The sequence below is a fragment of the Ammospiza caudacuta genome, chromosome 14 (genome assembly GCF_027887145.1).
Source record: "Ammospiza caudacuta isolate bAmmCau1 chromosome 14, bAmmCau1.pri, whole genome shotgun sequence".
NCBI lineage: Eukaryota > Metazoa > Chordata > Aves > Passeriformes > Passerellidae > Ammospiza > Ammospiza caudacuta.
In genome coordinates, this window is record NC_080606.1 from 12015315 (window position 1) to 12031516 (window position 16202).

General features: G+C 39.0%; 1 protein-coding gene across 1 annotated transcript in view; it reads left to right on the top strand.

Moving 5' to 3' along the window:
• NRK (Nik related kinase) overlaps positions 1 to 13968 on the top strand; it is an 87140-nt gene extending 73172 nt beyond the window's left edge. Inside the window, exons 27-31 of the mRNA XM_058814211.1 lie at positions 1083 to 1183; positions 1745 to 1894; positions 4806 to 4965; positions 9341 to 9483; positions 10272 to 13968. Of these exons, the coding sequence (XP_058670194.1) occupies positions 1083 to 1183; positions 1745 to 1894; positions 4806 to 4965; positions 9341 to 9483; positions 10272 to 10355 (638 nt within the window). The 3' untranslated portion in view covers positions 10356 to 13968. The remainder of the gene's footprint in view (positions 1 to 1082; positions 1184 to 1744; positions 1895 to 4805; positions 4966 to 9340; positions 9484 to 10271) is intronic.
• The last annotated feature ends 2234 nt before the right edge of the window (positions 13969 to 16202 follow it).

Here is a 16202-nt window from a genome sequence, read left to right on the forward strand (position 1 = left end):
AGGAGTGCAGGAAATGTGAGGTGGCTGCTTCTCATTAATACTTTGCTTGAAGGTTTTGCTTTTTGGCTTTAGAAGTGGCAGGGGTTAAACTCAAGGCAGAATATGAAACAGGTGTATGTCGTTACTTTAGCTGTGATTACAGCTAAGCACCCACATATTCCTCTTCAGTTGCTCATCCTTGGGTTTGGTGCATTTTTAAAAAACACAACAACAAAATACTTATCCTAAAATTAGGCAAACATTTTGGTAGGAGCTTCTGTGTTTACATATGACAAGCCACTCCTGCGTTTTTGACAGCACAGCTGCTGCTGTTTTTCTCTTGGAGAATCTTCATGTATCTTGACCTTTGGTTGTGCAGCTATTTTTCCAGGTAGAAAAGAAAACAAAGTACTGTTCTGCATTTTGGTGGAGTTTGCTGAGGTTTCTTGTTCTCTGCCTATGTGAGATAGAATCCTGTTTTCCATTGTGAAAACACAATGCACAAAGAAATCTTAATTTTCAATGCATGATTCTTCATTTATTCTCAATAGGCCCAGCATGACCTTAATTGTCTTGGAGAAATTGCTCATCTCTTAAATGCTTACTCATCTTAGAAAGATGGGAGTCCTTCATCCACACAGCACCTGGGGATTTAACCCACAGATGAGCAGTGACATGAAAATTCATCCTGCCAAGTCTGACAAAATTGTTTAGCCAACAACCACCAGTCCTCCAACAGTAGCTTATTCATAACCAGTAGTAGTGGAGTGTGTTCATACTTAAAAAATCAAGAGGTTGGTTTAGCTGTAGGGTCAAGACCTTTTACTCTGAATAGTGAGGGTTTTTTTCATCACCATATGACAAGGAATATATAAATGTTGGTAACAGTCATTTGGCTTTACTGAAAATAAATGAATTGTAGGTTTCCAGTCAAGGTATTGTCACTGGTGATATTAAACATTGATGTCCAGAATGCATTAGTCTCCCATGCTGGATAATGTCTACCCCTACAAGTCATCCATTGAAATAATTTCATGTGATGAGATGGTCTTTGATTTAAGCATCTGCCTGGTACCTAAGGAATTTTTCTTCTTGTATTACAGTAAGATATGAGAGAATCAAATTCCTTGTAATTGCTTTGAAAAACTCAGTGGAGGTTTATGCTTGGGCTCCAAAGCCTTATCACAAATTCATGGCTTTTAAGGTAAGTGAAACATCACTTTGGTTCAGATGTGTCACTGTCTCTCACTGCCTCTCATCTGTGCTCTGCTTTTGTTTTTGTTGTTGTGTCTAACATTTATTCTAGCTAAAGATAAACTGAGTATTCTTTTAAAGAAAATGTAGTGCCTTTGATGTACTCTGGAGATGGCAAACATGAAACTGTCACAGTCATGAGTGTTAGATGTGAATAACTTGTTTCTCTCTACCCCAGCCAAACTCAGCAGGTGCTGTGCCAAAATGTGCATTTGAATTGACAAAGTTGATGTTGATTTCCCTCAAAAGGGGATGAAATTAAACACAGTGGTAGTCAGCCTACTTTTTGCCTAGTCCATTTCTAGAATCTTGATTCCTTTTACAAACCACAAATGAATTATCCAACTGTCCATGCAACTCAGTGGATGATGGATACTTAGCTCCTTAAATGTAACCTACTATTTTACCAAAATAGCTAACTTTTGAGTTTTGAGAATTTTTAGGATCCTAAATGTAGTTCTGCAAACCAACAGTTTTATTGTGCTACATACTGCATTTTTCTTTTTTCCAGTCCTTTACCTCACTTCATCACAAACCACTGTCAGTTGACCTGACTGTTGAAAATGGGCAAAGACTAAAAGTCATATATGGCTCAGTGGTGGGATTTCATGCCATTGATGTGGACTCTGGATCTGTGTATGACTTGTACCTTCCAACACACGTAAGAGAATCCAAAAACCTACATTAATGCCTTTGTTCTTTGGGTTGTGTATTGATGATGATCAGGTTAAGAGTTGTACTATTTTTCAAAAGAATGATTAGTGGCAGGTAATGCAAACCACTTTTCATATAGTTTTATAACACTGAAGTCCAGTTTAAATGCTTTTATCACGTTTAGAATATCAATTTTAGTGGTTTAATGTCAGAAAGCCTATTGTATGGACAGTACTATTTTGAATTGATTTATCCTGGAAATTTAGGACTTAAACAGTCAAAGACACAATAATATCTACATGAATTTAGGTGACTTTTACAATCTGCCACTGTGCCGACATCAGAAACCAACTTCAGACTAAATAAATTTGCTGATCTTCTTGCCATTCAGTTGCTCATGAAACCACTCTGTAAATTCAGAAGAAGTTTTTACATTTTCCTTGGGACTTTCTCATTAGATTGTCAGTAAGTTAGCATGAAGATGTTGATTTCAGGGGTATGTGTACATTTTGCATTGTGTTTCTGTTTGAGGTGATGGAGAGCACTAAATGCTGCTTCAGGTCAAATTACAGCAAATTGCCCTGCAGAAGTAAATGGCTGGCATGGGGCTGTCCAATATGAAGTCTATGCTATGGTGTTAATATTTTTGGACTTTTGTTTGTTTGTCTATTTTTTAGCTATTCTTTTCAAAGCTGTGAGTCCCAAAAGCCAGAGAATCTTGGGGGCTTAGGTTCAGCAAACTGGCAGGTTCCAGACTGGCTCCAATCTGATGGGAGGCCCCTGGCAGAGAAACTTCTGTGCACACTTGAACCCTCCCTGAAGTCAACAGTGCTCCACAGGGGCTGGGGGTGCGATGGCCTCCTTGCATCCCCAGACCATGTGTCCCAAAGTTATGCTTGGCAGGTCTGAAGAAATCTCATCCTAGATCTGCATGTTGCAGCCTGTGCTGTGAATCCATCTATTTTTAACTTTTCTCCACTCTCAGCCCCTCATTTTCAACCCAAATGAAAACCCCCACTCCTGCTGTCTAAGCCACTTGATCACTCTGCTGCCCCTGCAAGCCACAGCCTCCAAGTTCTGTCAGAGCTGTGTTCCTGATGGACACAGTGTGTAACATTGGCTGTTAGATTTATAGGCTGCTCTTAATTGAAAAATGACTTCTAGCTGTTCTAACTGTTGAATCACCTGCTAAAGGCTTGTACTGTTTATTTCTGTGTTGGTTTTTTAAGGTACTTAGTATTTGTCTTGTTAGAGGATTTATTTAATCTGACAGTACCTTTGTTAGCTAGTCAGCTGTGTTGAATTCCCATCAGTTTGTAAATTGAAGCGTGGTACCCACGTGCCTTTCTGGAAGTGGGTTGCTGAGCAAGGTGAGCAGTGACTTGTCAAAAGGATCATTAGCATAATTGCCCAAGAGAAGAAAGGCAAAGAAAAAAGTGAACTTTCTTAGAGGCTTTACTTTTTCAATGGGCTGCAAATACAATTAGGTACCTGATGAGAGAGATTTCCCAGGTGACTGCCCTGAATATGTGGGGCACCTGAGACTGACTGCATTTGTGTGAGCTCTTCAGCCACAAGTTAGCATGGACTAAAAATATATTTTCCTTTCAGAGTCTTAGACCTGAAATAAATCAGCTGCTACAGCAGCTCTATCTTTTTTGATACTCTATTATTTCCAAAGAGCTAGAACCGGATACTTACCTCCAGGAGCTTTGTGGTGGCACTAGCCCAGACTGTAACAGGCTGACTTGAGATACTCTTGCTTTCTGGTAGCCTCTTTTCCTGGTTGCCCAGCTCTTTCTGCATCTCTTACCTGCTGCGGTCGCTCATGCGGGTCCCGAGGCGGCGCATTAAAATTGCTCTGCGGCTCTGGATCCCCGTTCTAGTGTTACGGATAGTTCTTGCCGAGGCACGGAGTCAAGTGGGTGGCCTGAGTGTATTCAGTTGGGCAAGTACAGCTTCAGTGCTTCTTTTACTGTTCGTTGTGCCCTTACAGTGTGCATAAATGTCTGTGCTTGAGGGGAAAAAATAAAATACCTGTGTGTGGCTGGCCTGTGAGAATGATGTAAAGCTCCAGTCATATGCTTCCTATAAAAATATTAATTGTGGTGGTTTGATTTACTATGTAACATCCTGTTTTGAGTAGCGCTTTAAACAAGGAAGTGCTTGGCTGTCCTCTTATTCTTTCAAAAATGCTTTCATGAAACCCCACCTTCATGGTTGTATACTTCACCTTTGGTTTTGGTTTTTTTTTTTGCTTGGGATATGTTGGCTTCTGGGAGAGATTCGTGTGAGTGAAATGCACTGTTCCTGTGGCATGCAGAGGTGTGCCCAACAGCTGTCAAATGGGCAGCTATTTGTAGTGAAAGATCTGGGAAGGGAAAGACAGAGTGAAAAGGTCCAGGGAACTTTTTACAGCAAGATAAATACAATTAAATTTGCAGGTTTTTAACTTGTGAGTGGGGAAAGGGAAATATCATGGAAAGTGAAAGCACTGATCTCCTGGAATGTGGAAGTTTCTGTCCTTCATCTTCTGAAAAAGTTGTGAATTCAAATTTATTTCACCTTTCTCCTATTTATATAAAACAAGTATTTTGTGAGGGACTAAGTAAATATTATTGTGTCTCAATGGCTCCATGGCTTCTTGAAACCAATTAACGCTGGTAAATTTAGTGTGAACTATTGAACACTGATTTATTTGCAAACCTGCTGTCATATTCAAAGGGGGGAGAAGGAGAGAAAGTCTGTTTCAGAGGCTTACTAGCAAACTATACAGCCTCTGAGAACAGGCATTTCTTTCACTTTCCATGAGCCATGAGCTAGTTCTTTTTATTGCTCTGCCAAGCTAGTTAGATCGATGTCATCACTGAAATTGCAGTCTGTGTTCTGATATAAATCTCAGTAAAATACGATTCCAGATCCAGGGGACAATCCGCCCCCATGCCATTATCATCCTCCCAAACACCAGTGGCATGGAGCTCCTGCTCACCTACGAAGATGAAGGCATCTACATTGATATATATGGACATTTCACAAAGGAGACTGTTCTACAGTGGGGAGAAATGCCAGCATCTGTAGGTATGTATGAAAAATTGCTCTCTATTAAATATAAGATGCTGCTGCACAAAGCCTGACTTCTTTATGAGGTTTGTATCTCTGTGAAAATGGTTGTATGGCACATAAAGCAGCTTCTGAGCAAAGCAGATGTGTAAAAGAGTAAACAGATTTATGGGTGTTTGTGTTAACACAGCCAATGATTGCAATAGGGGCTTCCCATTTGGACACAGTCTGTATTCTTGTCACACTGTTTATTGCATCACACATTGACTATACAGACAGACTTCACTGAGGATGCAGCTTACCACCAGTTTCCACAGGGAGAATGATGTGAATTACAGAGGGGAAGAAGTGTCTTGGTTGTTCATAGCTCACAGCGTTTTATGTAGAAATTCACAGCTACTGAGGGGTCAGTTACTGAAGAGATCTGTAACTGCTGTCAAATGGCCCCTTCATTTTAGCACTTTAAATTCACAGGGCTGCCAGCCCAGGGTATTTGTGATAAATTCTTAATCTCCCCATGCTTGCAGTTGGCTGTGTAGGAGGAGATTCTGCTTGTACTGCAGCCAGGACAGCTGTTTGTTTCACCTTTCCCATAGGACTTCAGGCTAACAGTGGGGAAAATGAAGCACAACACAGGCAGATTTTTGAGTTTATTACTTGCTAATTTCTGTCTCATTCCTGTTCTTTATTTTAAAACAAACATTCCAACAAAACAAGCCCAAGACAATTAGACGCACAGAAGCCTGTTATTAGCTTGGAGAAAACTGGATAGCACAGTGAAAAATTAAGGATGTTCACCTTTTTCCTTTCACTTCTACCTGAGTAGTTTTAGGGAAAACCCATCTTTGGGATGTGGTACAAACCAAATCTGACTTCTGATTGAAATTATATTTCCACTAAAAATTAACCTAACCTCTAGATACACTACTCAAACTTCAGATAAGGTCTCTGTTAACTGTTATTTTCATAATTTTACCCCAAACTCCTATAAATTTTATTAATCCTTTGATATCCTTGGCTGCAGATAAAAACATTATAAGAGAAGTGTGAATAACCGTTATTTGAATGGCCCAGCTTAGGGGCAACTTAACAGTTTCTTAAAAGATCCTGTTTTCCTGGAATTTCTATGCCCATTTCAAACCTCCTGAAGTCTGTATGAGTATATCTCAATTTTCATTCTTTGTTGCAGAGACAGAGGGGTCTTGTGTTACCTTCAGGGTGCTCTCTAGTCATCCTTTGATCATTTCTTGATTTCTTTAAACAAGCATTTTGAAAGAAATGTTTGTAGTTGGTAGAGTATTTTGATAGAAAAAATTTAAAAGTTTGTATTATAATCAATGGATTTAGGGCAGAGAATCTAAATATATCTTACTCATAGTCTTAAACTGGGACCTCTGTGACCAATCTGTTAATAAGAAATCAGAGTGAGGAAGCTCAAATCCCATGGGAAATTAAAAAACTGTAGAAGTATTCTATGTTTAATCTGAAAGATGTACACATATGTAGGGCTAAATATAAATATAGCTGTAATATTTTCTATGAAACAGGTTTTAAAAAGGCATTAAGAAACATCAGGTTAATAAGATTTGGGAGCACTCTTGCCTGTTCATGTGAGTAATGAATTATTTATAGTATGTAGCCATGAAGGGTTGACACAAATCTGGATATTCCCAGAGGAACTAGTAAAAGTCTTTATTTCCTTTTCCCTGTACATTTTAGAAGCTTATTCTGTAGAGAAACAGGGAGTGTAACCAAAAGGTGGTTAAATTACTGCCTCAATGCTCTACAGTATGCCAGCTGGAAGCACAGGATATTTTTATCTAAAGCTGCAGTGGAAAGTGGACTCAGAGTAACTATTCCCAAGGTGCTCGTGGTATAGGAGCTATTGTTCCAAAATAAGACAACTCTGAGGATCTGCTCTCACTTCATCTCACATGAAACACCTCTAATAGCTCCCACATGGGAGGATTATCATGACTCAGTACTGACCTCTGAATTGATAGCCTGCTATCCTTCACAATTATCTCCATGTATAAATAAGTCATTATTATTGGACAACTGTGCAAATGGTGTAATGAGTGTAATGAGGCCATTTTCTTCTTTCACAGAAGAAATTTGGGAAATAATTTTTTGATTCTGCTACAAAACTGAAATTTTTTGCTACTTGTACTTAAACCTGCCATTGTCAGTTGCCAAGTTCTGGATATATTGGCCAGACAGCAGAGCATCAGGGCTGAACTTGGTGTATCTGGTTTATTCAGTTCCTTTTTGAATACTGCCTGGAGGTCAGATCTCTTCAGAACACAGTAGAAGTGGCCCAGCAGATGACCTAGAGGTTGCAGCAGACACTAATGAAGTGGTTCCTGGGAGTTGCAAGGAAGCTATCAAATTGAAATCTGCCAAAGGCACTGATACAGACACAGCACAGTGGCAGCTGAAGTGTAGATTTCATCTAGTGGAAAAGATCAGGAGACTTATTAGTTCTTTGTTGCTAGACCTATATGACCCATACTAAACAGAGTAACCACAGAACAGTTTCATGCTGTTTATACACATGCACCTGCCTTGCTTCCCACCCCCAGAACCACAGGCTGTCTCTGTGTCTATTGTGTTCAAAAGCAAACTTTGAAAAGGTTAATGTGATATCAGTTGGCACAAAAAATAACAAAAGTTTGAGTCTTGTATCATTTTGATGTTCTTTATGTGTGGTCTGGGCTTACTTTTCAGATCCTGTAGACTGCATGGGTGCTGCCCTGGGCTCATGCTGCTGCTGCTGCACTGTTCACAAATGTTAATGATACTTTCTTCACAGCCTACAGCAATGGTGCCCTGTTGTACAGCCTGAAGCATGAAGAAAAGATTGTAAAATATATTCATTTCATGGCTTTGAGTTTTAGAAAATACTACTCCTCTTTTGCCCCTCACCCTTGGTTACTCACTGTTGCTTTGCTTTTAAAACAGTTCATTTATTCTTCTTTACTCATGACTGGAATACTGGGAAAGAATTATCTTGCTCTCAGCACTAGTGGCAGGGAAGCCTTCAGTGTGCACAAAGAATAACTGAAAGTCTTCTGAACAGATTTAGGGGAAATTTATATAGACTCTGAGGAAGCTAAAATCACAACACTGTAACCAAACCATATGTGTTTCCAAGGAGGTATGATTTTCATACATTTGTTCTAACAACAATTATGAAGCAAGGATTCCAAGTTAATGTTAAATCAACCCTGCTAGAAGTATATAAAGTCATGTGTGCATATTGCCTTTATTTTCTGCTGTCCTTCTCAAGCAGGATTGCAGGCTGTTGTTTCCAGGATCAGTCTGTACTGAAAGTTCAATTTTTAAACAAAAACCTAAATCAACATGGAAGGTTTTAGGAAGCAGACCTTGCTCACACTAATAATGTAGGGCAGATATACACTGTCCAATGAAGCTAAAAGCCAGTCCAGTGCACACATTCCTTCTACATCATTTTAGAGCAACAGAATTCTCAGACTAATGCAGTAACACTTGATAGTTGAGCAAGAACAGTTTCTGAGTATTGACTACCAATAGAGCATAACTAATGTGATTTTACCTTGGAAACCCATACAAGTACCAGTCAGAGGGCTTTCACTGAAACTGTGCCTAATTTGAAATCTGTGGTCTTAACTCCTTCATCACTATTCTACTTTCTTATTGCCAGATTTAATGGGAATGTTGTACTAAGCTTCCACAGTGCTAGAATATATTGTTTTGGTTTTGTAAATATTGCATATAACCAGGCATGGGAAGACACCAAATTAATAATGCCATGGTCTCAGATTCTGAAGTATTCAGGTTTCAGACTAAGCTGAACTCCACAGTAAATACAAACCCTGCTTCCTAATAGGAACAGAGTACAGTGGGTACAGAGAAGACAGTCAAGACTTTTCTTGAATATGAACAGTTAAAGGATGAGAGGCAAAGATGGGCACAAGTTGTACCAAGATATTAGGAAGAAATGTTCAGCCTTGAAAGTAGTGATGCATTGCAGCAGGGTCTTGGAAAGGTTGTGAAATATCCATCAAACCATATCTGTACAAGGTCCTGAGTAACCTTGTCTATTTTGGCCCCACTTTGGGGTGAGGGGGGCAGTGGTTAACAAGATGCCCTTCAGAGTTTTCCTCCAAGCTTTTGTAAGTCTAAGATATACAGTAGTAGTTAAGGTTTATGTCTAGAGTTCAAAATAAGTCTGAGAGACAAAATGAAATTTAGTTACTATTCCTAAGGCTTTTTTTGTGCAAACTTAATCAGTTCCATAATTAACATAAATGAGGCAAGAAACAGTCTTTCAGCTGTTAAACAGTACTTTTTTTTTTTTTTTTTTTTTTTTGTTTTTTTTTTTTGTTTTTTTTTTGTTTTTCTCCTACAGCTTACCTCCTTCAGTCCAATCAGGTCATGGGCTGGGGAGAAAAAGCGATTGAACTACGCTCTGTGGAAACAGGAAATCTGGAAGGAGTATTTATGCACAAGAAAGCACAGAAGCTAAAATTTCTATGTGAAAGAAATGATAAGGTACAGAGATGACTACAGTGTGGCGACTTAGCAAAAATGAGTAATAGCTTACTATGACACACCAGTTAATTCTGGTAACTTTGTTACTGGTTATTTGCTACCTTGGTATAAGTTCCCTCTTCAAAGCCAGTGTAGTCAGTGGTCCCACAAAGCACCCATTATGGATATTCATTAGGGATGCTGCACACATTCCCACCCCCAGCTGTTAGAACTCCCTATTCCACCCAGCCTTCACTGCTATCAGTGCAGACAAATGCAGGCATTGTGAACTGCACAGCACCACAGGTGTAGTGGGGAGGGTTAGTGAGGGAGCCCCGAAAATTCCCAGCTACAGGACAGCCTCTCCTGAACTACTGAAATTACAGGAGTTAGAGCAGTCATCATGGGAAAAAACCCCAACACTCCTCATTGCAGACACCAGGGTATGGATAATCAGGTATGACTTCTTGCATATAGCAATTTTGGTAAATGCTCTCTGAAATCTGTTTAGTCCCACTGTCATATTTAGAAAATTGAAATCCTAAAACCTTAGATTAATTATTTTTAAATTTTCTCCTATATATTTTCAAATAGGGAAAGAAATACATTTTAAAAAATGCAGTTGTACTACATGTACAGTTTCACTGTAAAAAGTTTCTCGTGGGATTAAAATTCAATTGTGATATATGTGTATCCTTGTATTTGGGACTGTGGCATTCTATCACCTTTCTTATATGAGTAAAAATATTTTCATAAATATAAACTGACAGTAGCATCTTTTGTTTTCTTCCTTTTTTTTCCCTTTCAAGGTGTTCTTTGCATCTGTACAGTCAGGAGGCAGCAGTCAAATATACTTCATGACTCTTGGTCAAAATGTACTATTCAACTGGTAAAGCACATCAAAATGAAGACAATGAAAAATTCCTTGTAGGTAGCAGTGTAAAATTCTCAGAGGTAATATACACAAATTTGCACTTCTTACCTACAAAAATGTTGTCATTATTGACTTATTAAAACTCATATTCTTTCAGTCTGGAAAGAATTCCATTTTCCTGTTGAAGTATTGCAAACATGTTTAGTTTGTCTTTCAAAGTATGTTGCAAACAAAGATTGTATTAGGAGACTTTAGTGAAGAATGTAGCCAATGTAAGAAGCTCCTGTACTCTGAAAAATGGACAGTTACACTTTCACAGGTGATGTAATGTTGGTATCTTGAACTGAAGTCACTTTTTATGGACAGTGACAGCTGTAGGTAGATACAAAAGCACAGTTGGAATCTATTCTGAATTGGGTTTGGACTCCTTTTGCAGTTTAAGCAAGCTGTTACTGTCACCAAGATGAACTTGAATGACTTGTCCAAGCCTTACAACAGGGAAGGAGTAAAAGGGTTTGTGGTGGGTCCCAGCCAGACCAGAAGGCTTGAGGGATCCTCCTTGGACCTTGAGGGATCATCCCCTGTGCTGGGTGGACAGATGTGTTTCAGTAAAGAGTTGTAAAAATAGTTAATTCTGAACATGTGCCCCAGCTGGGAGATTTCTACCAATGCAGGGAGGGACAGACTTTGTGTTTCTCTCAGGGCTGGATGCCTGAGCCCATAGACACAGTTACTGTAGGATGTATTTGTAAAAACTGTTTAAATACTCAGTCAAAATCATAGATGCATAAAGCATTATGAAACAGAACCTGTAACTTTCATTCACAGCTGGGACCCACACTTATATGAATTGATTTAAAGGCACTACCCATGCATATAAAGAAGGGCACAAGAGCAGGCACTTTCTTTTCTTCCTTCTTGCTCTTTCACATGAAGTCTTTGTGTATTTGTATGTAAATATAATCTTTCCACAACAGATATTAAGATTAACAAATGTATTCTTAATATAGCTATGAAAATATCCAAAGAGTTAATCTATTATAAATAGAAAATATAAATAATTCCAGGTGCTTTCTATGCTAATTATACCTAAATAAAGCTGCATCTTCTAGTGTTATTGGTGCCAGTGTTTCTGCATAAACTCTGTTCTCAGGGGCTTATAAATTGGCCATAAAACTATAGAGATATAATATATACATATATATATATATGTACACACTATATACAATCATATACTATGATTCAATTTTAGGGTTTAATGTAACCTTTATGTAGCTGATTTTTGGATGTGCTTTGAAAATGTAGAGCATCAAATGAGCATCAAAAAGAGCTCATTCCAGACATGATACAGCAGGGCTAATGCTGTGGGCAAAAGTGAAATCACTAGTTCCAGTGCTTGAAAATAGGTGTTTTTACTTGAAATATTTGATACTGAAGGGTGCAGGAAAAGCGTGTTGGAATATCTGTTTGTCTACCTCAAGGATGATGGTTCTGTGTTGATAAGAGGCAGAAAGAGTTGTTGGAGCTGGCAGCTGTGCTGTCCAGTGTGTCAGTCTGGGTGCTGGCAGTGACTGACAGGTGCTCAGAACTGTGTCCCTGTGCTGTCCCAGCAGGGATTCAAACCAGGGGCTGTTCACCCTTCCCCCTGTTCCCTGGGCTGGCACCTCCCTGCTGCAGGCAGGTCAGAGGTGCCTGCACTGTTGTTCTTATGTTTTTGGCTATGTGGAGGATTGCACTTTCCAAAGTTACTAACCTAGCACTTTTCACAGGCACTAGCTTATCTCAAAACCTACAGTGCTTTTTAATGAAGAATTTTCCTTTTAAATGTTTAACTAACAGAAAAATAAGCCTGAAGCCATACTAAAAAAATACATTTAAATACTCAAAATGGTTCTTAATGTATGTGAGTGATTAGCTTGTGCAGACTTGAAACCTGAATGGAAACTGCTTGAGCAGAGCTGTGTGACAACAGGAGCTCTGTTGTAGTAATGTTCCTGCCTGTTGCCAGGGCCAGGGCTGGGGCACATGAGCAAAGCCTGGCTTGGCTTCCCGTGCTGCTGAACATTTGGGCTGGTTGCATTGGACTTATAGAGTAAACAAACAACATGGGGGGAAAAAAGCCACCAACAAAACCAAACAAGTCCAAATCTATAACAGAATCAGAGATGAAAGTTACAATTACTGGCAAAAGTAAGTTGGAGACAATCAATTTATAAGCAACTTACTTACTTTTGACTTTCAAGTCTAAGAGAATGAAGGAAGAGCAGCTTTCATTTTGCACACAATAGGTGTGCAGAACTTGCAGAGCTGCTCGTGCTGTAAGCAATCAGTGATCCAGGCTGCCCTGTAGTATTTTGAAAATGTGTTTATCTCAGCAGCCTCTGCACTACAGAGGATGCATGGGATTTGTGTCTCCCCTGTTCTGGTGTCAACAGGTAGGAGGCTGATATTTTCCTGATGCTAGGGACTAGTTAAAAAGAATTTAGCAAAGAACAGTGGGAATTTATAACAAGTCATATGAACAGATTAAAGAAGTAAATGTGATCAAGCTTAAGTTTACTGTAGCAGAAAATTACAACAACAATACATTGACACACTGTGAAAAAGTTTGTGTTAAAAGGGAAAAAACCCAAACAACCACAAGTTCAAGAGAGGGAATATGCACCATTTCATTGGGATCATAATTCATTCTGTTTCCCTCTGTTAGCTTTCTTCTTTCCAGCTCCAATTCAAGGCAGTGAGTTGGATTTTCATCTTCTGTTCACTGTAAAAAAACCATAAACTTTCTATGTGTAATTATGGAAAGCAGGAGGCACTTAGAGGTGAATGCCACAAAGAGAAACCTGTGGCATTGTCCCTCTATCAAGAGATAGTCAGAAAGGCTGAAGATGAGAAAGAGCTCAGAGATGTTGAGAAGAGTAACAGAAGAAAGAGGAAGTGACTGAAGAGGAGGGAAAAGCTGAAGAAAAGAAACACAAGTAGCCAAAGGTAAGGGAGTGGATGTCTGGCACAGCATATTGCTGTAGGAGGAATACAAAAGGTTAAAAGATGTTAAGGAAAAGAAAGTAGCCAAAGAAATGGAAAGGTGTCTGAAGTGACTGGGGGGCACTGAATGAGGGAGTATTTTGAATAACTGTTCAGCTCAAAGCAAAAGGACAAAGGCCAGAAGAAAAAAATGTAAAAATCCAGTAACCAAGATTACCCAGACATAATTCTAACTATGCAAAATGTATATCAAATTTGTAATTTCATTTATGAGGTGTTTCACTAGCTGTACCCTTTCACTAACTTTTAAAACCAAGGACTAAACTGCTTAATGTGTTTTCTTAGTGATGTCACTTTGACATGAAAAAATGCTACAGGGGCAGAATGTTAAGGATCCATGTCATCAACCCTTTGGTACAGGCAGTCTCCTAATGACAGGTGGTGCTCATAATGTTGCATTTGCCACACAAGATTGTGCTGATGCTGCAGCAATGTAGAACTGTGTGTATGTGCCTGCTTTCATTCTAGGCATGGTGAACTCTCTTTTGCAGCCTGAAGCTTGGCACATGACTCTAAAACCTGGGAACCATGCAAGTTATGTACTGTACACTATGTATTGTTCTCTAATGTGGAAATTGTACAATTGAAACAGCAATAAAAATACTCTGAAAAATCAAAACTAGTATCACACTTGTAATGATTCTGTTATATTGACATCAGCTGTTGTAAAAATTGTAGAAACCTTTGTTATTGTTTTCCAAATCCAGTCACCATCCTTAGGGAAACATCCATTTCTGCCTGTAGGGACAAAACAAATATATATCCTTGTCTGGATAAAGATGTCCAAGTGACAGTGTGAGAGTTCAGAGTGGACAGAGTGCACCTGAGGGTGACAGCCAGTGCTGTGCTGAGTGTGCTGCTAATGAGCTTCTCTGCACTTTTGTGTGTCTGCTCTTCTCTTCACACACACACCCTGTGGCTCAGGGCACGGGAACTACAGCAAAGTGACAGCTTGCAGCCATTGATGCTACAAGAAGTGGCTTTTGTGCACATCAGCCTGAGTGCCAGGTTAGCCCAAGTCACTTCTTCTCAGGTAAGCTCACACAGTCTTTATTGCCACTGGCATTGTTTCTCCAAAGGCCACCATAAAAGCTGGGTTACAAGTTCAGTTCCAGGGTTAAACTGCTGTATTTAAGTTAAATGAAGCATAAGCAAACCTGCAGTCTGTAGGAAAGACTTCTGTAGATTTTAAAACCTGTGCAGTAAGTCAAAGTTCCACACATCAAAAGTGTAAGAAATTTTCCTGCTGATAACTCACAACTTTCTTAAACTGCCTTTCAAAGTGCAGACAGCTGATTAAACGGCAAGGGTATGTCAGCTGGGTAATCACCCAAAATGTTCTTTTAGCATTACTTAACCACTTCTGTTATTTCCTAAGAAGATTTAACAAAAGCACCTAGGAAATAATGGTGAAATGCATCAGAAAAACTTTTCTTTTTTTGTCGTCAAAACACTTTGTGGTGAACAACTTTTACAGTAAGCTTTATGATCTTGCACACCAGCTTTTTTTTTTTAATCTAGAGCATCACCTTTTATTCTTTTGTGCCTTTCATTTCTCCAATGTATTTTAATTAAATAAAATATTAAATTAAAATATTTAACAGAATGTAATAGCATCCTCCTGTTCAGCATAGCTCATTCCTCACTGTCACTGCTGTAAAGGCTAACTACTCTTAAGGTGTGTTGTATATAAAACCCAAGATATTTGACTGCTAAATGTCTCTGAGAATTTGAGACTATTGATTGACATGGGGTGAACACAAGTACTGTTTAGCACACTTGGTTGTAGGCATATAAAAATCATATTGTCTTCAATGAGCTGCTTACACACCCTGATGAAGCAGGCTCAGTACAACACAAAGCCCTCAGTTCTTGTGATGTGGTACAGCCATCTGCTGATGGCTCCTCTCCAGGCATTACTGATTCATTCTCTGAGTGTTTCTCAACTTCCAGTTTCTAATCCAGTCATATCAGTCCCACTGTTCTGTTATGCTAGGGAAATTACATCTAGATGAACTCACAGCATAACCAGTCTTTAAAACTTGTTGACACACTGACAGCAAGAGATTTAGCCTTGTTCCAGTTTTGAAATTGGTGTGTTAGCTGGACCTCTGCTGGTGAGAAAGAAGGCAGCAGGAGCAAGTTCCTAAGAGAAGGAGCAATCTTATATCTGAACCTGCAATGCATACAGATTTATCCAGTATAAAGTATTAACTCTGCTATCAGTCCATTACCACTCCACAAAAGCTTCAGCTTCAATGAATAAAACTCCAGTGACCCACAATAAAAATGGCAACAAATGCACGTGTAACAATAACCTGTGTAAGAATAAGTTTCTTCTGCAATTCCCATCATGAGCACAGACAAAAGTGGAGATAAGCTGGGGGCATTCCAGAGATTTCATCATTATACCCACATGTTATTTAATAACTAAAAAAAAATGTACACCATAGATATCCATTGTGTGTGATGTGAAATCACATCCTGTGCAAGATCATTTGTTCATTTTTGTAATCTGTAAATGCCATTTTATCAGTTCACACAAGTCATGTGTTTACTGGGGAAGAAAGACACACTGTGGAAGTTTTACCCAATACTTAGCTTCAACATAACACAAATGACTGATTTGTTTTAAACTTTCTCACTGAGGAATGCACTGTGATTATCATAAAATCCATAGTGTCATATCATTCCTAGGGAATTTTAAAGGCCAGCAAAAGCTTGTGCTTTATACCCCTTTGTCTAGTTTTTTCAGTCTATTTTAAATGATTCAGGTGACAGGTTTTCCAATTTCCCCACGGCAAATGCTCCACAGTAACAA